At 42.5% G+C, this 25,054-nt stretch overlaps 1 protein-coding gene across 1 annotated transcript in view; it reads right to left on the bottom strand.

The window, feature by feature from the left end:
- LOC115462091 (phospholipid-transporting ATPase ABCA1-like) overlaps positions 1–25,054 on the bottom strand; it is a 451,679-nt gene that overhangs the window by 22,841 nt on the left and 403,784 nt on the right. The window contains 4 exon segments of the mRNA XM_030192130.1: positions 7,089–7,181; positions 16,271–16,374; positions 17,903–18,037; positions 23,957–24,098. Coding sequence (XP_030047990.1) covers positions 7,089–7,181; positions 16,271–16,374; positions 17,903–18,037; positions 23,957–24,098 — 474 coding nt within the window.

The raw sequence follows: 25,054 nt of genomic DNA, 5'->3' as shown, positions 1-25,054 counted from the left end.
CTAGTGAAAGCCGTACTAGTCAAGATGAATACTGTTCAGAAAACACTAATCAAAAGTTTCTTAGCATATTGGGATATAATGTAAAAATAAATAATAATAAGAGCCCTAAGACTATTATGACTTATATGTCATCCATGCGACAGCACTAGAAATAAGCTTTTATTACAGGATGTAAACAGATGTTCTCTCTTTTATTGGGCTCACTCTTAAAATGTGCTCAACTCAATTAAAATGTCAAAGATGCAATCAAATGAATCACTCTAAAATGTCCAAATCAATAAACAATTGTTCATATATAAACTCAGAGTTCATGCTTCTCAAATAAGCAAACAATTCTAAAGAGTTGCATAACTTTCACAACTCAATATCAAATTGGTCGCCATTTTGAAGGGGAGTCTTTGCAGTGAAACGAGTTCACCCGAGTCCCTGAAGCAGTGTCCTAATTGAACCCTGCGGAATCAGGCGAGCTAGTGGGGAGGGCTTGTTGAATTGATTCAAAAGTTTTCATCATGGTTCTGGAGAATGATGACTCATGTTGATATTGAGTTGTGAAAGTTATGAAACTGTTTAGAATTTTTTTGCATATTTGGGAAGCATGAACTTTGAGTTTATATATGAACAATTGTTTATTGATGTGGACATTTAAGAGTGATTCATTTGATTGCACTTTTGGCACCTTAATTGAGTTGAGAGAGCATCTATTTGCATCCTGTAATAATAGCCTATTTCTAGTGCTGTCAAGTGGATGACATATAGGTCTGAGGGCTCTCATTATTTATTTTTTATCATACCCCAATATGCTGAGAGATTTTGGATTTGTATTTTCAGAACAGTATTCATCTTTCTTCCTTTCTTGTATCCTTATTCCTACGAGTGTCTCTAGCAGTGGCGTACCAAGGGCGGGGCGGTGGGGGCGGTCCGCCCCGGGTGCATGCTGCTGGAGGAGTGCAGAGAGCAGCCGCGCGCCTGTAGGCTCCGCTGGTTCCCTGCTCCCTCTGCCCCGGAACAGGTTACTTCCTGTTCCGGGGCAGAGGGAGCCAGCGGAGCCGACAGCCGCGCGGCTGCTGCCAACACCCCTCCAACAGCGTGTGTTCATGCAGGGTATGTTGATGCGCCGGGGGAAGGGGGGTGTTGATGCGCCGGGGTGTGTGTGTGTATTGATGCGTGGCTTAGTAAACAAGGCCCATAGTTTTTTGGATTAATGTTTTATGGTATTATTGGAACTTCCAAAACACTTTCTGCATCACAATTGTCATTGAAATGCATAACTAATGGCTGCTGGAAAGCATCATGTTTTTAGTTTATTTAAGTTATTTTTCACATCTCCAGCAGTGTTTTTATTTCACAAACAACAAATCTGGAAGAGCATAATGATTATAAATGAGTTATGCAATTGGTTTTTATAAAATTGTATTTTTAATTGGTGCATTTTTTAATGGATATATGAGATTTTTTATAGCCATAGAGCTTTCAAGAAACTTCCTTTCAGTGACATCATAATCGTCACTGAAAAGCATAAATATGGCCACAAGAACGCAAATTTTTTAAAGCTATTTCTTGCAATTTAAGCAACATTTTTGCAAAATAAATAGAGATTCTGGAAGAGCACAACATGCAGATTCTTAAAATATATTTGGTTTTAATATTTTACATTGACATTTTTGGCAGTTTTTTTAAACACTCACTTTTTATAGATTATAAGGTGGAGGGGCATAATCGAACTGGGCGCTCATCTTTAAGGGCGCCCCAGCAAAGGGGCAGGGGATTCCTATTATCGAAATACGATGGGCGTCCATCTTTCGTTTCGATAATACGGTCAGGGACGGCCAAATCTCAACATTTAGGTCGACCGAAATGTTGAGATCGCCGACCTTAGAGATGGCCGACCTCGGTTTTCGCGGATAATGGAAACCAAGGACGGCCATCTCGAAAACGGCCAAATCCAAGCCATTTGGTCATGGAAGGAGCCAGCATTCGTAGTGCACTGGTCCCCTCTCACATGCCAGGACACCAACCAGGCACCCTAGGGGGCACTGCAGTGGACTTCACAAATTGATCCTAGGTGCATAGGTCCCTTACCTTGGATGTTGAGCCCCCCAAACCCACTACTCACAACTGTACAACACTACCATAGCCCTTAAAGGGTAACGGGGGGGGGGGCACCTAGATGTGGGTACAGTGGGTTTTGGGTGGGTTTTGGAGGGCTCCCATTTACCACCACAAGTGTAACAGGTGGGGGGGGGGTGCGCCTGGGTCCGCCTGCCTGAAGTGCACTGCAGTACCCACTAAAAACTGTTCCAGGGACCTGCATACTGCTGGGATGGAGCTGGGATGGAGGCTGGCATAGAGGCTGGAAAAAAAAGTATTTTAATTAGTTTTTTTGGGTGGGAGGGGTTGGTGACTACTGGGGGAGTAAGGGGAAGTCATCCCCGATTCCCTCCGGTGGCCATCTGGTCAGTCCGGGCACCTCTTCACGGCTTGGTTGTGAACAAAAAGGGACCAAGTAAAGTCAGCCAAATGCACTTCAGGGACGCCCTTCTTTTTTCCATTATCGGCCGAGGACGGCCATCTCTTAACCACGCCCCGTCCCGCCTTCGGTACACTACCGACACACCTCCTTGAACTTTGGCCGTCCCTGCGATGGAAAGCAATTGAGGATGGCCTAAATCAGCTTTCGATTATGCCAATTTGGGCGCCCTTAGGAGAAGGACGCCCATCTCCCGATTTGTGTCAGAAGATGGCCGCCCTTCTCTTTCGAATATAAGCTGGATAGTGAACAAAATCTACATTTGGCCATTCTTTGGTAATATTTTTAACCTTTTTGTTTTCACGTGTAATGCAACTTAAATATTAGTTTGGCTATTATATTTCATTTTTTTGAATCGGTTAGTCATGTGACTCCTCTGCCTCTGCCTGTATTATTTAATGAACTCTGACTTAAGCATGGTGATTCCACTAACAGAGAAGGTGAGAAGCTGCCACAGAGCAAAGGCAGCAAAGATCTACAACCACTACTCTAGGAGGATGAATTATTGAAAGAGATATTCTGAGCTCCACCACATCTGGCCTTCCGACAGCCACCCAATTTAAAACACAAATTAGTGAAAAGCAAACTCTCAATTCAAGCTCAAAAAGAAGAGGATGGCACATGTCCCTGAAGTATACCAAGATGCAAACTGTGCCAACATATTTCATAGGATCCCACAGTCATTCACATGGGGAAAACATTCAGCATAGGGGGATCCTTCACATGTTCATCTGCAAATGTGGTATATATCATTCAATGAAAAAGTGTAAAAGAGTGTAATATCGGTGAGACAAGCCAAATGCTAAAGATGAGAATCAATTCATATAGATATCATATTAAACATCACAGTGTCAAGCAGGATGTCACTTCTATAGAACAGCACTTTACAAAACCAGAACACTGCATCAATGATTTAATGGTGGAAATATTAAAAGGAAATTTTAAGATGATCCAGGAAGGAAAGACCTTTGAAGTCAAAATGACACCTACCAAACAGGACTTAACAAAGATCTGGGTTTTCTATCCCATTATAAACCATAAAATTATACTGCTTTGTCACCCTCATCACCCATCCATCTCTTCCTGTCTTTTCACCCAGTGGCATAGCCACAGTGCGGCCTTGGGGACCTGGGCCCTCAATTTGGATTCAGGTCCCCCAAGTTTTCCTTGTTTGCCCTGCCAGCAAAAGCCTTCCTCCAGCAATGTTTGCTGCTACACTGCCTGCTCTGCTCCCCCCTCCCCGCTGTGCATGCTTGATTTTAGTGAAATTAAGCATGTATGAAGGGAGGGGGGCAAGGCAGACATTGCGGCGGCAAACATTGCTGGAGGAAGGCTTCTTCTGACGGAGCTTGGGGACCCTCGCCAACCCAGGTATAAGTACATACGTATTGCCATACTGGGAAAGACCAAAGGTCCATCAAGCCCAGCAACCTGTTTCCAACAGTGGCAAATCCAGGTCATAAATACCTGGCAAGATCCCCAAAAGGTACAAAACATTTTATATTGCTTATCCCAGAAATAGTGGATTTTCCCCAAGTCCATTTAATAATGGTCTATGGACTATTCCTTTAGGAAGCTGTCCAAACCTTTTTTAAGTTCCGCCAAGATAACCGCCTTTACCACATTTTCTGGCAACAAATTCCAGAGTTTAATTACACGCTGAGTGAAGAAAACCTTTCTCCGATTCGTTTTAAATTTACTACATTGTAGCTTCATCACATGCCCCCTAGTCCTAGTATTTCTGGAAAGCGTAAACAGATGCGTCACATCTACCTGTTCCACTACACTCATTATTTTATAGACCTCTATCATATCTCCCCTCAGCCGCCTTTTCTCCAAGCTGAAGAGCACTAGCCGCTTTAGCCTTTCTTCATAGGGAAGTCGTCCCATCCCCTTTATCATTTTCGTCGCCCTTCTCTGCACCTTTTCAAATTCCACTATATCTTTTTTTTTTGTTACATTTGTACCCTGTGCTTTCCCACTCATGGCAGGCTCAATGCGGCTTACATGGGGCAAAGGAGGGTTAAGTGACTTGCCCAGAGTCACAAGGAGGTGCCTGTGCCTGAAGTGGAAATCAAACTCAGTTCCTCAGTTCCCCAGGACCAAAGTCCACCACCCTAACCACTAGGCCACTCCTCCACTTTTGAGATGCGGCGACCAGAATTGAACACAATATTCAAGGTGCGGTCGCACCATGGAGCGATACAAAGGCATTATAACATCCTCATTTTTGTTTTCCATTCCTTTCCTAACAATACCTAACATTCTATTTGCTTTCTTAGCCACAGCAGCACACTGAGCAGAAGGTTTCAACGTATCATCAACGACGACACCTAGATCCCTTTCTTGGTCTGTGACTCCTAATGTGGAACCTTGCATGATGTAGCTATAATTCGGGTTCCTCTTTCCCACATGCATCACTTTGCACTTGCTCACATTAAATGTCATCTGCCATTTAGACGCCCAGTTTCCCAGTCTCATAAGGTCCTCTTGTAAGTTTTCACAATCCTCCCGCAATTTAAGACTTTGAATAACTTTGTGTCATCAGCAAATTTAATTACCTCACTAGTTACTCCCATTTCTAGGTCATTTATAAATATGTTAAAAAGCAGCGGACCCAGCACAGACCCCTTGGGAACCCCACTAACTACCCTTCTCCATTGAGAATACTGACCATTTAACCCAACTCTCTGTTTTCTATCTTTTAACCAGTTTTTAATCCACAATAGAACACTACCTCCTATCCCATGACTCTCCAATTTCCTGTGGCGTCTTTCATGAGGTACTTTGTCAAACGCCTTCTGAAAATCCAGATACACAATATCAACCGGCTCACCTTTATCCACATGTTTGTTCACCCCTTCAAAGAAATGTAGTAGATTGGTGAGGCAAGATTTCCCTTCACTAAATCCATGTTTACTTTGTCTCATTAATCCATGCTTTTGAATATGCTCTGTAATTTTGTTCTTAATAATAGTCTGTACTATTTTGCCCGGCACCGACGTCAGACTTACCGGTCTACAAATCCACGGATCTCCTCTGGAACCTTTTTTAAAAATCGGCATTACATTGGCCACCCTCCAATCTTCCGGTACCACGCTCGATTTTAAGGATAAATTACATATTACTAGCAATAGCTCCGTAAGTTCATTTTTCAGTTCTATCAGTGATTTGCTACTCTTCAGTTTGTAGAACTGCCCCATTACATTCTCCAGGTTTACAGAAAATTCATTAAGTTTCTCCGACTCGTCAGCTTCGAATACCATTTCTGGCACTGGTATCCCACCCAAATCTTCCTTGGTGAAGACCGAAGCAAAGAATTCATTTAATCTCTCCGCTACGACTTTGTCTTCCCTGATCGCCCCTTTTACTCCTCGGTCATCTAGCGGTCCAACCGATTCTTTTGCCAGCTTCCTGCTTTTAATATACCTAAAAATTTGTTTACCATGTGTTTTTGCCTCCAATGCAAAACCACATAATATATGGGGGTTGCAGTGGAGGTGGAGAGTAGCAGGAAGGCGGATCAAAATGTGCTCTCCCCCTTTCGGTTCATTTCCTCCCCAAAATTGAGATCTGGCTATGCACCAGCTTTTACCCACCTAGCTCTCCCTGTTTCTCACCTAACCCACCCAACCCTCTTCCTGTGGAATGCTTTTGTGTTTGAATTGTATATTCTGATATTTGTCAACATTTGCTCATTTCTGATCTGAAGAAGGGGGGTTACATTTGAAAGCTAATTAAAAAAAATGTATTAAGGTAGTCAACAAAAAAAGTTATCATCTTATTTTCCTTTCCATGTTTTGTCTTATTTCTATTTATCACCTCCAAAATGAAACCAATTAAAATTGTGGCCTTAATATATAATTGTTTGCAATAAGCTGCAAATGGAAGTGGTGCCACTTTTTGCAAATTCACCATTTCCCTGTGTAAGTGCTGACACCTCCAAGTGGAAACTGTTGGGTTTGTTCTGTATATGTTTGTAAAATGGCTGCTTTTGCTGTATGTGCCTCAAACACATATGCTTTCCTGCAGCTACTTTAGAAAAGGCTCAGAATTGAGCACGTCTCAACCTAGACATCTGTATTTGGATTTCTTTTAAAATGTAGCTTATAATCTTATTCCTTTAAAGAAGGAAGTAAGGAAAATATGAGAAAGCATTGAAAACAGCAAATGTGGGAGAGCTTCCTTTTATGTCCATTTATAAAGCTCTGAACTCTGGGACAGCAATTCCATCCCAACGCCATTGGTTGACATTATCCACCTGTGTGCATAAACCAATCCTGCTTGTCAACATTAAAAAAATATATATATATTCTTAATATATGTTGAAGATTGATTAAATTCCAGGACACCTGGCCAAGAACTACCATCTAAAGCGGTCCTTAATTAAAATGGTTGTATTGGAATTGCATACCCAATGCAGTGCTGAAAATGTTCAGATTTTGACAAACTCAATAGAAAATCATTTGATTTATTTAAATAATGTATGGGGGAATAGTAAATATGTAGTCATTCTATATGCTAAAATGCATGAAATAAGAAAAAGAAAAGGATAGAGTACCTGTTTTTCAAATGCTGGATGCTTCCAAGGCATTTGAACTGGCCATTTACCATGATAGCCATTCTAGTGCATAAAGCTTCACATTCTTCCATGCTGTAAGAAATTAAATTTGTGCAGTATTAGTACATTGAAGTTGCTTACTTATAACAAACTGAGGCCCTGCTTTACAAAGGCATGCTAGAGTTTTTAATGCGCGCTAACCATGTAGATGCCCATAATAGTCCTATGGGCGTCTACATGGTTAGCGTGTGCAAAAATGTAGGGCTGAGTTCCTAATTTTATACTGAAAATTTCACTAAACTGAAAAATTTAGGGATCAATATTCAAAGGTATTTAACTAGGAAGGAGAGGCTCCTGCTTAGTTAAACCCCACTGAGCTGACCAGCCAACAATATTCAGCGGTATTGAACAAGGTAGTGCTGCTGAATATCAGCTCTAACTGGCCATTCTGTAACTGGGTAATTTAGCCTTAGGTGGATCCAACTAAAACCTACAAAAGCATGATTTAAAACACAGAACAATATCAAATCACAATTAAAAAAACATAAAGAATAACATAAAAGTATAAAGATAAAACAAATAAAATCATCTGACAGTAACAGTCCTCCACTGACCGCATACAATTAAATACATTCTAATAAAATGATGTGCCTGAAAAGACCAAAACATGCATAGGAAAGGCCTGGCTCAAATATTTCTAGTCTTGCTTTACAACAAATATAATTGCTCTGTCCAAAGGCTCGGACAAATAAGTATACTTTCAGCTGTTTCTTTAAATTAGCTATCTCAGTTATCTTCCTTAACTCATTAGAAAAAGTATGCCGTTTTTCTATTCTAGTTAAGGAAAAGGTAGAAAGCCCAAGATTCAGCAAAGCTAATCTTTTACAAAGAAGATATGGTCAGACATTGCAACTTCTCTGTTTGTAAACTCCAAAAGGTTGTGTACATTTTTTAAACTGATGACACATAAAAAGAAGCTTCCTACTATAATGTTTTATAAATTAGCAGAATTTTAAGTCTTACACAAAAGTGAATCAGTAACCAGTGTAACTATTTCAACAATGGTGAAATGTACATATACCTAAAAGGATTCCAGCTATGGCATTCATCAACAACTGTAGAGGCCATACCAGTAGCGTACGGCAGTGGCATAGGCAGAAGACAATTTTTGGGTGGGCCAGCGGGTTGGATGGGTGGGCACTACAACCCCCCCCCCCCCACACACACAGTCCAGCACATTTCAAGTTATCGGCGCTGCCTCCACTCACCTTCTCCCACCGTGGCGCTGCCTCCTCTCCTGCACTTCATGGTCTTCGTCTCCCACCCCCGCGGCAGCGCTCTATCGGCGCTGCCTGCCTGACAGCTGACAGATGCGGTGCGATGACGTCCTGCTCCGGGACCTTCCCTCTGCCGCGTGCAATCCGCCCTGCGTAAACAGGAAGTTGAATCAACGCGGCAGAGGGAAGGCCCCGGAGCAGAAGGATGTCGCGCCGCATCTGTCAGCTGTCAGGCAGGCAGCGCTGATAGCAAATTGAAAGCGCTGCCACGAGGGTGGGAGACAGAGACCGTGAAGTGCAGGAGAGGAGGCAGCGCTACGGCTGGGGTGGGAGAAGGTGAGGATGGGCCTGAGACAAAACTGGGTGGGCCTGTTCCCACCCAGGCCCACCCGTAGCTACGCCCCTGGCGTACAGGGGGCTTTGGCCCTCAATTTTGTGTTTGGGCCCCCAAGGTCCGCTGGTTTGACTGCCAGGGGTCCCCAATCCCCGCCAGCAGAACCTTTTCTGCAGCAAGATTCTGCGCTGCGCTGCCTTTCCTGCTTTCCCTCTCTTCCACACACATGCTCAGCTTTACTACTAGTACTACTACTTATCATTTCTATAGCGCTATTAGACGTACGCAGCACTGTACACTTGAACATGAAGAGACAGTCCCTGCTCGACAGAGCTTACAATCTAATTAGGACAGACAAACAGGACAAATAAGAAATAAGGGAATTATTAAGGTGGGGATAATAAAATAAGGGTACTGAACAAGTGAGTAAGGGTTAGGAGTTAAAAGCAGCATCAAAAAGGTGGGCTTTTAGCCTAGATTTGAAGATGGCCAGAGATGGAGCTTGATGGACCAGCTCAGGAAGTTTATTCTAGGCATATGGTGCAGCAAGATAAAAGGAACGGAGTCTGGAGTTAGCGGTGGAGGAGAAGGGTGCAGATAAGAGAGATTTACCCAGTTAACGGAGTTCCTGGGGAGGAGTGTTGGAAGAGATGAGAGTGGAGATGTACTGAGGAGCTGCAGAGTGAATGCACTTATAAGTCAATAAGAGGAGTTTGAACTGTATGCGGAAACGTATAGGGAGCCAGTGAAGTGACTTGAGGAGAGGGCTAATATGAGCATAATGACACTGGCGGAATATAAGTCTTGCGGCAGAATTTGAACAGATTGAAGAGGAGAGAGATGGCTAAGTGGGAGACCTGTGAGAAGCAAGTTGCAATAGTCTAAGCAAGAGGTGATAAGAGTGTGGATAAGGGTTCTGGTAGTGTGATCAGAAAGGAAAGGGCGAATTTTGGTGATATTATAGAGAAAGAAACAACAGGTTTTAGCAGTCTGCTGAATATGTTCAGAGAAGGAGAGAGAAGAGTTGAAGATGACCCCCAAGGTTACAAGCTGATGAGACAGGGAGGATGAGAGTGTTATCCACAGAAATAGAGGAGAGGTTGGTTTAGGGGGAAAGATAAGAAGCTCAGTCTTGGTCATGTTTAGTTTCAGATGGTGGTGAGACATCCAGGCAGCAATGTCAGACAGGCAGGCTGATACTTTGGCATGAATTCCTGCTGAGATTTCTGGAGAGGTAGATCTGGGAGTCATCAGTGTAAAGATGGTACTGAAAACCATGGCATGAGATCAGAGTACCAAGGGAAGAAGTATAGATGGAGAAAAGAAGAGGTTCCAGGACAGATCCCTGAAGTACACCAACTGACAGTGGGATTGAAGTGGAGGAGGATCCACCAGAGTATACACTAAAAGTACTATGGGAGAGATAAGAAGAAAACCAGGAAAGAACAGAGCCCTGAAATCCAAGTGAGGACAGCGTATCAAGGAGTAGGCTGTGATCAACAGTGCCAAAAGCAGCAGATAGATCGAGAAGGATGAGAATAGAATAGAGGCCTTTGGCTGTGGCCAGGAACAGGTCATTGGACACTTTAGCAAGTGCCGTTTCAGTGGAATGAAGGGGGTGAAAGCCAGATTGAAGTGGATCAAGAATAGCTTGAGAGGAAAGAAAGTCAAGGCAACGGCAGTGAACAGCACGTTCAAGTATCTTGGATAGTTTTAGTGAAATTGAGCATGTGCGAGCTTCATGCTGCTAAATTTCACTAAAACCAAGCATGCACATTGGGGCGAGAAAGCAGGGCAGGCAGTGTGGCATCAAATGGCGAATCCCCGAGCTACATGTCCAACCTGATCGATCTTCCAGCCAGAAACTGGACCAGTACTTCTAGAACATATCTCAATCTTCATCTCCCTAACTGCAAAGGCCTTAAATACAAAACCTACTACGCATTCAACTTCTCTGTAATTGGCAGCCAACTCTGGAACGCCATACCTCGACACATCCGAAAAACCACTGAGCATTTACCCTTCCGAAAACTGCTGAAGACTTACCTCTTCAAACAAGCCTACGACCCGTCATAACTCTTAAACACAACTCCACTCCTATATATCACCCACACTCCAATCCCTCCTCACATCCCTTACCAATGTCCCACTCAATGTAATTATCCTACTCTATAGAATTATACCGTCCCTGCGACACTTTGTTCTATACTTTGTATCATTTCTGTGATACATCGTACCATACGGAACCTAATCTAAGTAATTATGCCATTTCTCTGATATATTGTTTCCACCCCTGTATTATCTCTATGATTCTTTGTCATCTCTTTGATACATTGTTTCCATCCCTGTATTTCTATATGATACCTTGTCATCTCTTTGATACCCTGATACATTGTTTCTATCCCTGTATTATCTCTGTGATACTTTGTAACATGCTATCCAGCTTATAATCGAACGAGAATAACGCCCAAGTTCCGACCTAAATCGGGAGATGGGCGTTCTTCTCACAAAAACAAATAAAGCGGCATAATCGAAAGCCGAACTGTGGACGCTTTCAACTGCACTCCGTCGCGGATGCGGACAAAGTTGACGGGGGAGTGTCGGAGGCGTGGTGAAGGCGGAACTGGGGCGTGGTTATCACCCGAACAGAGATGGGCGCCCTTCGCCGATAATGGATGCGTTTGTAGCTAGAATTTAGGGCACTTTTCCTGGACCCTGTTTTTTGACGAATAAGGCCCCAAAAAGTGCCCTAAATGACCAGATGACCCCCAGAGGGAGTCGGGGATGACCTCCCCTGACTCCCCCAGTGGTCACTAACCCCCTCCCACCACAACAAATGATGTTTCACAACTTTTACTTTCACCCTCAAATGTCATACCCTCCTCCCAAGCAGCAGTATGCAGGTCCCTGGAACAGTTGTTAGGGGGTGCAGTGGACGTCAGGCAGGTGGACCCAGGCCCATCCCCCCCCTACCTGTTACAATTGTGCTGCTTAATGCTACTAGTCGTCCAACCCCCCCAAACCCCCTGTACCCACATGTAGGTGCCCCCCTTCACCGCTTAGGGCTATAGTACTGGTGTAGACTTGTGGGCAGTGGGTTTTGAGGGGGTTTGGGGGGCTCAACACCCAAGGGAAGGGTGCTATGCACCTGGGAGCTCTTTTACCTTTTTTTTTGTTTTTGTAAAAGTGCCCCCTAGGGTGCCCGGTTGGTGTCCTGGCATGTGAGGGGGACCAGTGCACTATGAATCCTGGCCCCTCCCACGAACAAATGCCTTGCATTTATTCGTTTTTGAGCTGGGCGATTTCATTTTCCATTATCGGTGAAAAGCAAAAACGCCCAGCTCACACCTTGGCGAATAAAGCATGGGCGTCTATTTTTTTTAAAAAATACGGTTCACTCCGCCCCTTCACGGACCCGTTCTCGGAGATTAACGCCCATGGAGATAGGCGTTTCTGGTCGATTATGCCCCTCTATGTAAGCCACATTGAACCTGCTATTGAGCGGGAAAGAGCGGGGTATAAATGCCACAAATAAATAAAATAAATAAATATCACTGCAGAAAGGATTCTGCTGGTGGGGCTAGGGGATGCCTGCCAGCCCAGGTATGTGGGTTGCAGTGAGGGTTGAGAGCGGTGGGAAGGCAAGGCAAAATGTGTCCCCTCACTTTGGGCTTAGAACCCCCCCCAAAAAAAAAAAAAAAAAAAAATTGAGGTCTGGCTATGCCTCTGCTATATACTAATCAAAGGAAGACCCAAGTATAACAAGTTACACTAATCAAGTTTAGTTAAAATCATACTTTGAAAATCTTTCTCTAGTTTCATTGGTTTTAGTCTACTTAAAAGCCACAGCTAAATTAAGATGAATTTTCAGCTGAAAAATTAGGCTCATAAGTTTGACTAAAAATAGGGCCCAGATTTATGAGACTAATTTAGGGGTCCTTTTACTAAGCTATGGTAAAAAAAATGGTCTTAGCACTCCCTTACATGGGTTTTTCTCACATGGAAGGACATTTTTACCACTGCAGGAACATGGCAGAGTTCCTATTTTTTTTCTATTAATTACCATGCGCTAATGTTTCCATTAGCGCATGGTAATTAATTATTTTGTAGGCTGTAAAGGCTCACGCGGTAAACCTGCACTAACCAGTTAGCATGTACTATTGCAGATGGTCTAGCTGATTAGCGGAGGAATGTCTATTTTCCACTCCCAGATATACCCCCTCCAACAAAAATTTTAAACTATTCTGGAGCACCCGGGTAGAGTACGCTGATTTGGAATGTACCACACGATAACTGATCGCATCCCACAGTATGCCATTTTAAGCCCTGGTAAGTGTATTTAAAAAAAAAAATATCGTCTATTATTATTAGTATTACTATTATACATGGCACATAACACAAGATTTTTCTGGTATTGTTTTGTGCTATGTTCCAAATGCCAGTCCATTTGAATTTCAAAGTTCCATGAAATCTTGTCTTTTTCATTTCTATTATTATTTTTATTATTATTGTAATGTTATGATGATGATTATTTTACATGGCACATAGCATAAAATTTGTCTGGTATCAGAAGCTTAGGAACTATCTAGGTATCTTCGTAAAATGTAGCTTGAACCAAGCAAAAGTGTAAGGGAGTCTTGTACAAAGGTACACTAGTGTTTTTAGCTTGTGCTAAACACTAGAGATGCACATAGGAATATACGGGCGTCTCTAGCATTTAGCGCATGCTTATTTTTAATGCATGCTAAAAATGCTAGCGCACCTTTGTTAAAGGACACTAAGAGGCTTATTTTCAAAGCACTTAGCCTCCCAAAGTTCCATAGAAACATATGGAACTTAGCCTCCCAAAGTGCTTTGAAAATATGCCTCATCCGCTGTTGTCAAATATGAAATGTCAAGGTTTTGTATAAATTTGTCCGGCCTTGGTGTAATACTGCCTAAAGCTCCTACAACAATCGGGATAAACCGCGATGGCGTTTTCTATGTTTCTATTAAGTAGTAAATTTAAAATAAACCAGAGAAAATATTTCTTCACTCAACATGTAATTAAAAGCTGGAATTCATTGCCAGAGAACATAGTAAAAGCAGTTAGCATAGCAGGGTTTTAAAAAGGCTTGGATAATTTCCTAATAAAAACGTCCATAAGCTATTATTATGATGGGAAAATCCACTGTATTTCTAGGATAAACAGCATAAAATCTGTTTTACTGTGTTGGGATATTTCCAGGTACTTGTGACCTGGATTGGCCACTGTTGGAAACAGGATACTGGGCTAGATGAACCTTTGATCTCTCTCTTATTCTAATTTACTATTGATCTCATTTTCAAAACAGAAAATCGTCTAAAAAGTAGCAGAAAGCAGCATTTGGACATTTTTCTCACAAAAATGTCTAAATCAGTATTTTTGAAACCTATTTTTAGATGTTTCTCTATGAAGTCTGTCAGAGGTCTGTCCAGATCTCAAGGGGGCAAGTCAGGGGCGTGTTCAGGGTGGGACTTGGGTGTTCCTAACCCTTAGACATTTTTCAGCCATCATGGAGCAAAACAAAAACATCCAGGACTAAAACTTAGACATTTTGAGCTAGACCTGTTTTTATAATGAATAAGGCACAAAAAGGTGCCCTGAGTAACCAGATGACCACTGGAGGGAATCAGGGATGACCTCCCCTTATTCCCCCAGTCGTCACAAACTTCCTTCCACCCCCCAAAAATGTGATGAAAAACATTACTTGCCAGCCTCTATGCCAACCTCAGGCATTATACTCAGGTCCATTAGAATAGCATGCAGGTCCCTTGAGTAGTCTAGTGGTGGGTGCAGTGCACTGCAGACAGGTGGACCCAGGCTCCTACCTCCCCCTACCTGTTACACTTATAGACGAAACTGTGAGCCCTCCAGAACTCACCAGAAACCCACTGTACCCACATATAGGTGCCCCCTTCACCCGTAAGGGCTATGGTAGTGGTGTACAGTTAGGGGTAGTGGGTTTTGGGGGGCTCAGCACACAAGGTAAGGGGGAAATAGTGAGATGTGTACCTCGGAGCTTTTTATGAAGTCCACTGCAGTGCACCCTAGGGTGCCCTATTGCTGTCTTGGGATGTCAGGGGGACCAATTTACTAAAAATGCTGGCTCCTCCTACATCCCAATGGCTTGATTTTGTGCGTTTTGCACTTGGACATGTTTTTCGAAAATGGAGCAAAAAAACCTCCAAAATGTCCAAATCATAAAACAGTATTTTTGAAAAAAAAAAAAAAAGACATTTTTCTTTTTCAGAAACGACCTTCTTTGTTATTCAGATTTTCAACGTTTTTTGCAAAACGTCTAAAGTCGGACATAGATATCATATCGAAAATGCCCCTCTATACCTTCTAATTTGAGAACAAGACTAGGTGGTGTACAATACACCAAACAACTCCAAAGAAAGAAAAGAACTCCATAAAAAATAGGTCTCAATTCTTGTTAATTTTTCCAATTCTTTGTCTTTAATTTTTGTGTTTCCTGGTTCTGCAATGATGATGAAAATCACAGTATTTTTTTCGATTACTGTGATATTAAGGGCCCTGTTTACTAAGGTGCTTTAGTGTTTTTAGCGCGCCTACACTTAGTGCACGCGCTAACCATGTAGGTGCCTATAGGGTTTTTGTAGGCATGTGCATGGTTAATGTGCATTAAAAATGTTAACGTGCCTATAGCGCTGCTTAGTAAACAGGGCCCTAAGTGTGTTATGTTCCAAATTTTGATTTGTTTGAGTTCCAAAATCCCCCCAAATCTTGGCTTTTTCGTTTTCTATAACTTTTTCTGTACTGTGGCTATAACAATATTTGCTGACAAAATTGTACTTCTTGCACAAGCTTCAGTGGATCATTGTGGTGACTCAAGAACAGCGGCGTAGCTATGGGAGGCCTCTTACTTAGGGGTCCTTTTACTAAGGCTAATGGATTTAGCAGGTGCTAAACTGCAGCTCATATGAATATAAAGAGTGGCATGGCAATTAGTGCCTGCTAAATCCATTAGTGCACCTTAATAAGAGGACACCTCAATGAATCCAAAAAACAAATATTTTAGCTTCATATATTGAACCTTCAGCAACATTGATGAAGATCCCACCACCGCCAACTCCAGGCTCCGCCCTTTCTGCCTCGCCTCACCCCATGCCTGGAATAAACTCCCTGAGCCCATACGCCAGGCCCCCTCCCTGCCCATCTTCAAAGCCTTGCTCAAAGCCCACCTCTTCAATGTCGTCTTCGGCACCTAACCACCATACCTCTATTCAGGAAATCTAGACTGCCCCCACTTGACACTTGGACATTTCGCCTATTAGATTGAAAGCTCTTTTGAGCAGGGACCGTCCTTTTGTTAAACTGTACAGCACTGCGTAACCCTAGTAGCGCTCTAGAAATGTTAAGTAGTAGTAGTAGTAGTATATGAAGCTAACATGACTGTTTTTAATTTACTTAAATGTATGACTCTTTATATTTGGAGTATCTCAATTTATTTCTGATTAATTTTTAAAGATCATGGAAGATGCAAATAGTTTTCAGGAATTCATTGGAAAGACAGAAGAACACCAACCTGTGTGATGTCAAAACAACTGATCTTCCTTCCTTAATAATGCCAATTATACAGTCCCACAGAAAGCGGCGAGCCTTTGGATCCATGCCAGTTGTTGGTTCATCCTACCAGAGTTACACACAAGAACATTTCAGTGCAAAATAGAAAATCATGACTGAAAGCACAGTATGATATACTGGTGTGACACTTTGCTAGATTGGTTTTGAAAAGGCGGATCTTTAATTACCCTACACCACTCTAGCAAATTCTTTAACACCAGTCTCACATTATATGAACAGAGTCATTTACATTGAAAGTACTTTGCTTTCTATTATTCAACTTGCCTGGCTTGCATTTTAACCAGCATTGTTCCTATGGGGTTTTGGATGTCTGTAAAGCAGGGTATTAAAACTAATGAAAATGAACTTAAAGCTCCATTTTAGACAGAAGATAAAATGAAATGTCTAGGTCGAGAGGTGTACAATTCTGCCAATAAAGAACCTGTTCTAGAATACATATATAGGACTAGACGTATACACTTGTTATATGTAGCAGAGACCATGCATTTTACATATGTAAACATGGATAATAATAGATAGAACATAGTTACATGGACATCTCTGTCCTGGCAAAAAGATGTGTATGCTTGTCATTTTAGAAACCTACACATCTATGTTTCTCCAAACAGTCACAGAGCCCAATATCATTTCTCAGCATCGCTGTTGAGGGGAACAAAAAAAAAAGCACTGGAAGATTAAGGAAGGGGGGGGGGGGGGTACCATACTCTAATCTCTCTAGTACAAGGCCGCCGATAGATTGGGCCGGGCCTGGGGCAAGGCCGTGCCCGGGGCCCTGCCCCCGCCACCCTCGAGGGCGGGACACAGGGAGGGAAGGCCCAAAGGGAGGCGATCTGCAGACTGCCGCTGCTGCGCTTCTTTCACAAGGAAAGAGGTCGAGGTGAAGCGCTATGATTTTAATTCAGGGGGGCCCAGCCCGGTGGTGGATGGAGGGGGGCTGGTGGAGGGGACTGCGGCACCGGGCCCCCCTTGGAGGCCCGTGCCCGTGGAATTTTGCCCCCCCTGCCCCCTCTCGGCGGCCCTGCTCTAGTATAGTGTAGTGCTGTTCAAACCAAGCACCTTTAATTAACCTACATGGCCCCGGGAGCAGGTGTAAATCATGACATTAGTCTAAGAGGACATAAATGGCATTCTCCTTCTAAAATGGAGACTACATATGTATTTTTATGCCTGCACTACTCCCTAAACACATCCAGATCATGTCCCCTTGCCATATGTACATATTCATGATTATTCATTTTAGAATTTCTTTTATTGTAGTGAATGTGTGAAATAAACTGTAATAATAATTTTAAAATGCTTTATAAAATTACCCCCCCATAGGCATACATTGAGTGCCCTGTTTACTAAGCCTCGCTAGAGGTGCGTTAGCGTTTTTAGTGTGTGCTAAGCATTAGCATGAGCTAACCATGTAGATGCCCATAATATTCCTATGGGCATAGTGCACATTAATTTTTAGCATGTGCTAAAAACACTAGCGCACCTTAGTAAGCAGGGCCCTGAGTCTTTTGTGTGTTTCAAGCAAATACTTTGATAAGGAATAGCACGTTCTATTTAAACAGACAAAATGCGCTACCAGGAAAACTATAGGTGGACATCCAATAAGAGCTATGGCTGTTGAAAGTTTTCTCTTGTTTCCTCCACTGTAAGTTCCTGCTGATTTTGTAGCATATTTGATTAGTCCCAGTTTCTTAATACCCCACTCAGCTACCTGAAAACAACAGAAATAGCAAATCAAGAAAAGTCAATGTAGAATACATTATGAAAAGCATTGCTACAGAAGCCAGGGTAATTTTGATAGTGTATTTATTACATAATTCTGTGGAGGCGATGGTACCCTACCAGAGAATGAAGGAAGGCCAAGCAACATGGTCACCTGGACTATAAATCTTATACAAAAGATGTGTTGCCAACGTTGGATAGGTTTTGAGGCTGATGCATTAAAATGCACTTTTGTAAGTGCTTATGTGTGTTCACGGCAATATTTGCACACTCTAGTTTTCATCCGACAGAACTCACACCTACACTGAAGGCATAGGCACTGCACCTTCTCAGCAACAGACAGAAATATTAGCGTGCACAGTACACATAAAAACCACACTTTTCCCAAACTCTTCTCCTAAACATGTCTACTCTATGTGCCTAGTGAGCTCATTTTCAAAACAGAAAAATATCTAAAAAGTGCATAAAGCAGCATTTGGATATTTTTCTCACAAAAATGTCCAAATCAGCATTTTTGAAACCTATTTTTAGATGTTTTTCTTTGAAGTCCATCAGAAGTGTGTTCAAATCTCAAGCGGGTGTATCAGGGGCATGTTCAGGGTAAGACTTGGGCGTTCCTGAGACTTAGACATTTTTCAGCCATAATGGAAGAAACACAAAACAGTCCAGGACTAAAACTAAGATGTTTTGAGCTAGACCTGTTTTTTTATAATGAATAAGGCACAAAAAGGTGCCCTAAATAACCAGATGACCACTGCAGGGAATCAGGGATGACCTCCCCTTATTCCCCCAGTGGTCACTAACTTCCTTCCACCCCCCAAAAATGTGATGAAAAACATTACTTGCCAGCCTCTATGCCAACCTCAGGCATTATATTCAGGTCCATTAGAATAGCATGCAGGTCCCTGTAGAAGTCTAGTAGTGCTGTAGTGCACTGCAGACAGGTGGACCCAGGCTCCTCCCTCCCCCTACCTGTTACACTTGTAGACGAAACTATGAGCCCTCTAGAACTCACCAGAAACCCACTGAACCCACATATCGGTGCCCCCTTCACCCGTAAGGGCTATGGTAGTGATGTACAGTTAGGGGTAGTGGGTTTTGGGGGGCTCAGCACACAAGTTAAGGGGGCAATAGTGAGATGTGTACCTGGGAGCTTTTTATGAAGTCCACTGCAGTGCACCCTAGGGTGCCCTATTGCTGTCTTGGGATGTCAGGGGGACCAGTCTACTAAAATGCTGGCTCCTCCTACATCCCTATGGCTTGATTTTGTGCATTTTGCACTTGGACATGTTTTTTTGAAAATGGACCAAAAAAACCTCCAAAATGTCCAAATCACAAAACAGTATTTGAAAAAAAAAATAAATTTTTTCTTTTCGAAAACGACCTTCCAAAAATATTATGAAAATCATTACTTGCCAGCCGCAGATGTTATCCTCAGGTCCATCAGAATAGCATGCAGGTCCCTGGAGTGGTCTAGTGGTGGGTGCAGTGCACTGCAGACAGGTGAACCCAGGCTTCTACCTCCCCCTGCCTGTTATACTTGTGGAGGAAACTGTGAGCCCTCAAAACTCACCAGAAACCCACTGTACCCACATATAGGTGCCCCCTTCACCCGTAAGGGCAATGGTAGTGGTGTACAGTTGGGGGTAGTGGGTTTTGGGTGTGTTTTAGGGAGCTCAGAAGACAAGGTAAGACAGGAATGCTTCTTGCTGGCCTCCCACTTAGTCACCTCTCCCCTCTCCAGTTGGTTCAAAACTCTGCTGCCCGTCTCGTCTTCCGCCAGGGTCACTTTACTCATGCTACCCCTCTCCTCAAGTCGCTTCACTGGCTCCCTATCCGTTTTTGCATCCTGTTTAAACTTCTTCTACTAACCTATAAATGTATTCACTCTGCTGCTCCCCAGTATCTCTCCACACTCGTCCTTCCCTTCTCCCCTTCCCGTGCACTCCGATCCATGGATAAATCCTTCTTATCTGTTCCCTTCTCCACTACTGCCAACTCCAGACTTCGCTCCTTCTGTCTCGTTGCACCCTACGCCTGGAATAAACTTCCTGAGCCCCTACGTCTTGCCCCCATCCTTGACCACCTTTACATCTAGATTTAAAGCCCACCTCTTTAACATTGCTTTTGACTCGTAACCACCTGTAACCTCTCACTTGTACCTACCCTCCTCTCCTCTTTCCTCTACACATTAATTGATTTGTTTGCTTTATTTTTGTCTATTAGATTGTAAGCTCTTTGAGCAGGGACTGTCTTTCTTCTATGTTTGTGCAGTGCTGCGTACGCTTTGTAGCACTATATAAGTGCTAAATAGTAGTAGTAGTAGTAATAGATGTGTACCTGAGAGCATTTTATGAAGTCCACTGCAGTGCCCCCTAGGGTGCCCTTTTGCTTTCCTGGGATGTCAGGGGGACCAGTGTACTAAAAATGCTAGCTCCTCCTACATCCAAATGGCTTGATTTTATGCATTTTGTACTTGGATGTTTTTTTTTTTTTTTTTGGAAAATGGACAAAAATATAAAATGTCGAAACTACAAAACCTTCTATTTTCAAAAACAAAAGACAGACGTTTCTTTTTTGAAAATGACCTTCTTTGCTATTCAGATTTTGGATGTTTTTTTGCAAAACGTCCAAAGTCTGACTTAGACGTCATATCGAAAATGTCCCTCCACATGTACTGCACGTGGTTTTAGACATCACCCAATTTTATAAAGTCTGTTTACATATATCAACCAGCATTTTATGCAAAAAAAAAAAAAGGTTACAAATATTACCCCCTGGGGACAATTCTATCAATGAGTGCCTCCTTTTAGGCACCCTCATGCTACATGGAAACGGCCTATTCTGGGCACCCAGATTCCATGACGGAATTCTACTGTAACTTGGTATCAGTGTGCCTTCCATTCACGTGCCTGCAGTTACACCAGCCATAGATCTAATGGAACCATGGACATCTAAGTACAGCAAGTGCAATGTAACTTACAGTATGGATCTGCCCATGTGAGCATCCCCCTTGCATTTATGCTACTTATGTACATCCTATCAGAATAGCCCTTAGTCGTTTTATTGCCACTTGCATGCACAAATGTATGGAATACTTTCACGGGTAAGTGTACATTTATATATGCAAGTGGCATGTTCATGCACTTGCATGTCCAGTTCAAGAATGGCCCTTTTAATATACATTAATTAGTATGAGAGTTTATATGTAAAACCCTATGCAAATTTTTGCTGAGAAAAATAAAACGTTTGCAAACTTGCAAAAGTGAGCACAGACTCATTAATACAAACACATCTAGGATGTGTAGTTAAGGTGTTGCAATAGCATCCGCCTTATTACATTAATGCAGAACTCATTAGCACAAGCCTCTAATGCAAGCTAAATAAAATGCATTAATGCAAGATGGTAAAGTACTGTACTTTAGTATATTAGTGTGGCAGAGCACAGTTTTAGAAAATTAACAGAAATGTGAAAAAATAAGATCATTTGAACCTGTGGGAAATAGTGATAAAAGCATGAGAACCAAATTCCACCTGAGATACCAAAAGGTGCCAGTAAGATGCAGAAATTTAAATTGAAAGAGTGATGCCAAACTCAAGATTTATGTTTGAAAAATATCTGAGTTTGGATTGGAAACCATTTTGGTGTTATGATACTCCACATAACATTTTGATATATTGGAGTAAATGATTAAGGTTTGTGGATCTGTGGATATTGGGATGTTAAAGAGTATCTGTGTGAGGCAGACTTTGTACGAATGCCCTTCAATATGATGTGAAATACTTCATTATACACTTCTTCATGTCACGATTCATTGATACCAGTTTTAATAACTTTCTTCCTCTTTCTTATGATTGGTCATTTGCTAATACATTCCTTCTATTCTCTAAGCAAGAGATTCTAAGGAGTGACAATCTTCTTCAAAGAGACCCTATAATTTGGGCTTCTGATACTAGTCTAGGTTTTAACCCGTAAACGGTGAATTAAAAAAAAAAAGAGTTAAAAATAGATGTTTTTGTAGGTAAACACGGGAAAACACTACTTTCCCTAGTACTTTCACACCCATCCCCCGCTTGCCTCCACTCAGTTTTTGTGCCTTTTTCTGTGCTCAGGACTCCTAAGTGATATAAATATGAATCATGTGTGTGTGTGTGTGGGGGGGGGGGGGGGGGCTGTCAACTGCCCATCCCTACAGTTTAATACAAGAGACTAGTGTGGTGGGTCATTATGGCATATATTCACCATTGTTAGCATATATCAATTCTTTTACCAATACCAAGTGACGTACCAAGGGGGGGGGGGGGGCGGTGGGGGCGGTCTGCCCCGGGTGCACGCCGCTGGGGGGGTGTCGCGCGCCTGTCCGCTACGTTCGTTCTGTCCTCCCTCTGCCCCTGACAGGTTACTTCCTGTTCCGGGGCAGAGGGAGTATGGAAACGAAAGAAGCGGACAGGCGCGCGGCACCCCACCCCAGCGGCATGCACCCAGGGGGGTTCCTTCGCCGGGGGGGGGGGGGGCGCTGCACCCGAGGGGGGGCAGGGCGCATTGGCGATCTGCCCCGGGTGTCAGCCCCCCTAGGAACGCCACTGTCAATACCAATGCTTACATTCTTTTATATTTGTTTGAAGCTATCTTTGCTGCTTTTTAATCCTCAGTCTTAGAAAGGGAGAACATGACAGTGCCCAGAGATGAGTCCACAGCTTCTGAATGGATGAATGTCTACCTTATGTACACCAACAAATAACAAATGCAAAGTAAGCAAACTAATTTAACAGGTTAGCTGTTAATTTTCATGTCATAGCAATTACATAGCCTGTGATGCTAACATGTGGCCTGATACACCTAGGCACCATCTTAAAGGGACTAGAGTTAAAAAAAACCCAAAACAGAATAGTGCTCTTCTCTCTCCAAAGACCCCACATCTTGCTATATGTATGTGGGAATCTTTAAGGAAGAGTCAAAGATTCCCACATACATAGGCCTCCAGCAAAGACTCCAACCCCACATAGCCCCTTCCTAGTCCCCCCCAAAACACCACCCCCAGGTCCTAGTTCTATAAATCTCTGGTGGCCTATGGAGTCCCTTTGGTAGTAACTGTGAGGCTACTGCTAGAGGCTGCTGATGCAACTTTGAACCACTAGCAGGGTAGGAACAGGTTGGGAATGTTCCTACCCTGGACCCCCTAGATCACCAGGGATTCATAGAAGGGTGCTATTGGTGGGTGAGGACTACAGTGAGGTGGGAGTCTTTGGGGGAAACTTATAGGAGTAGGATTATTTATGTAAGTCAAGGGGGACTATAGAAGGTGGAGCCCTTTGGGTAGGGTTACCATATGGCTCCAGAAAAAGGAGGACGGATTGAGCCAGCCGGGTTTTACTTCCATTGCTTTGAAAGCAATGGAAGTAAAACCCGGCTGGCTCAATCCGTCCTCCTTTTTCTGGAGTCATATGGTAACCCTATTTTTGGGGAAGGCCTAAGGTAGGAGGTGAGGAGTCTTTGGGGGTCACCTATGGCAAGATGTGGAGGTCTTTAAGGGTGGAACAGCACAATTCTTTTTTTTGAAGCTTCAGCCCCTTTAAGAAAGGTTCCCTGGGAGCATTGGAGCACACAGCAACACCGTGCTCTTTGAGAGATGAAAAAATGCAAATTATGAGGTTGATTGCAAGTTGTGTTATTCATTTATCACACGAGTCACTGAGTTACCATAAGTTAGTGGCTCCCATGGTAAATAAAACTGAGGTAAAATACCAACTTAGTAACTTCCCACCTAACTGTCTGCCAAAAAGTTGTATGCATCTGAATTTTGAGTGATTTAAGTTTCAAGATACTGATATATAAAACAATCTCTCACAGATACAAAATTGGAAAGGAAAAAAAAAGACTTTGACATATCAGACCTCTAGATCATACCTTTTTTACATCTTTCTCAGGAACACCACGGAGACGGGCATAAAACTCTAAATGTTCACGCCCATTTAAGAGATCATCTATCGCGTCAAACTGAGGGCAGTAGCCCATGTTCTGATGCACCTCTCTCATATGGGTCAAAATGCTGTAAAATCAAAGATGTAATTAGTTTCACAGTTTTACATATCAGTTGTAGGGGTATATCATTTGCATAGTCCATATATTACAGCTTAACATAATAATGTAATAAATAGTGGCAGATAAAGACAAAAGTAACCCATCCAGTCTGTCCAGTAAGATGGTTAGAGTTATAACTTCTAGTCCATATAGTTAAGGCCTTTCCATCTTTTGTTTGGGTTGTAATTGATACTACGAATAGATCATAGAGAAGTTCTGATTCCAAGTCCATATAGATAGACATGCAGGGCACATGTCACAACTTCCGTACTTTTTATTGCAAAATTCATAAAAATATTATGATGAAAGACTAGAAAGGCTCTTAGCTGGCTACCAAAAATGTTTTGAAGCTGTTTTTTTCTGCCAAAGAGGTATTATAAAGTGCTGACTAAAGGAGTGTCCAGATTTTTCCAGCTGCCATGTTCTCTCTTATTTTTATATTTTAACTTGTTAAAATCAGCAAATAAATAGTAATTATGCACTAGAATTTGCAGAAAGAAGTGTTTACCTTTGTACTGTGTAAAGGTTGCATCAGCTTCTGTTCACTCAGGTATTCATTGAAGCATACAATAGATCAAAGGTTCATTTAACTTTTTCACACAACAGTAGATGATTATTTCTCAGTCCCACTCAAATTAATTCTAACTGGTGAACACAAAGTATGTTACAGTCTTGATGCTGTACCTTATCAATAAAAATCTATGTTTTCCAGCTAAGCTGACCAGGTAGAGAAGGTACAGGAGGAAAAGAGGGAGAGAGGTCACTGTCTTGGAAAGGAGAGGCGCAGAGGCCCTGGATGCTGGGCTATTACTGTTACAATGGGAGAAAAAGAGCCAGGTATGCAGTCTTACACCTGAACAGACACTCAACAAGGAATTCTAGTGACAACCTTCAAATCAAAGTTCTAGTGTACCAGGTGCAGGC

The sequence above is a fragment of the Microcaecilia unicolor genome, chromosome 2 (genome assembly GCF_901765095.1).
Source record: "Microcaecilia unicolor chromosome 2, aMicUni1.1, whole genome shotgun sequence".
Lineage (NCBI taxonomy): Eukaryota > Metazoa > Chordata > Amphibia > Gymnophiona > Siphonopidae > Microcaecilia > Microcaecilia unicolor.
This window is presented reverse-complemented; position numbering and strand designations above follow the sequence as displayed.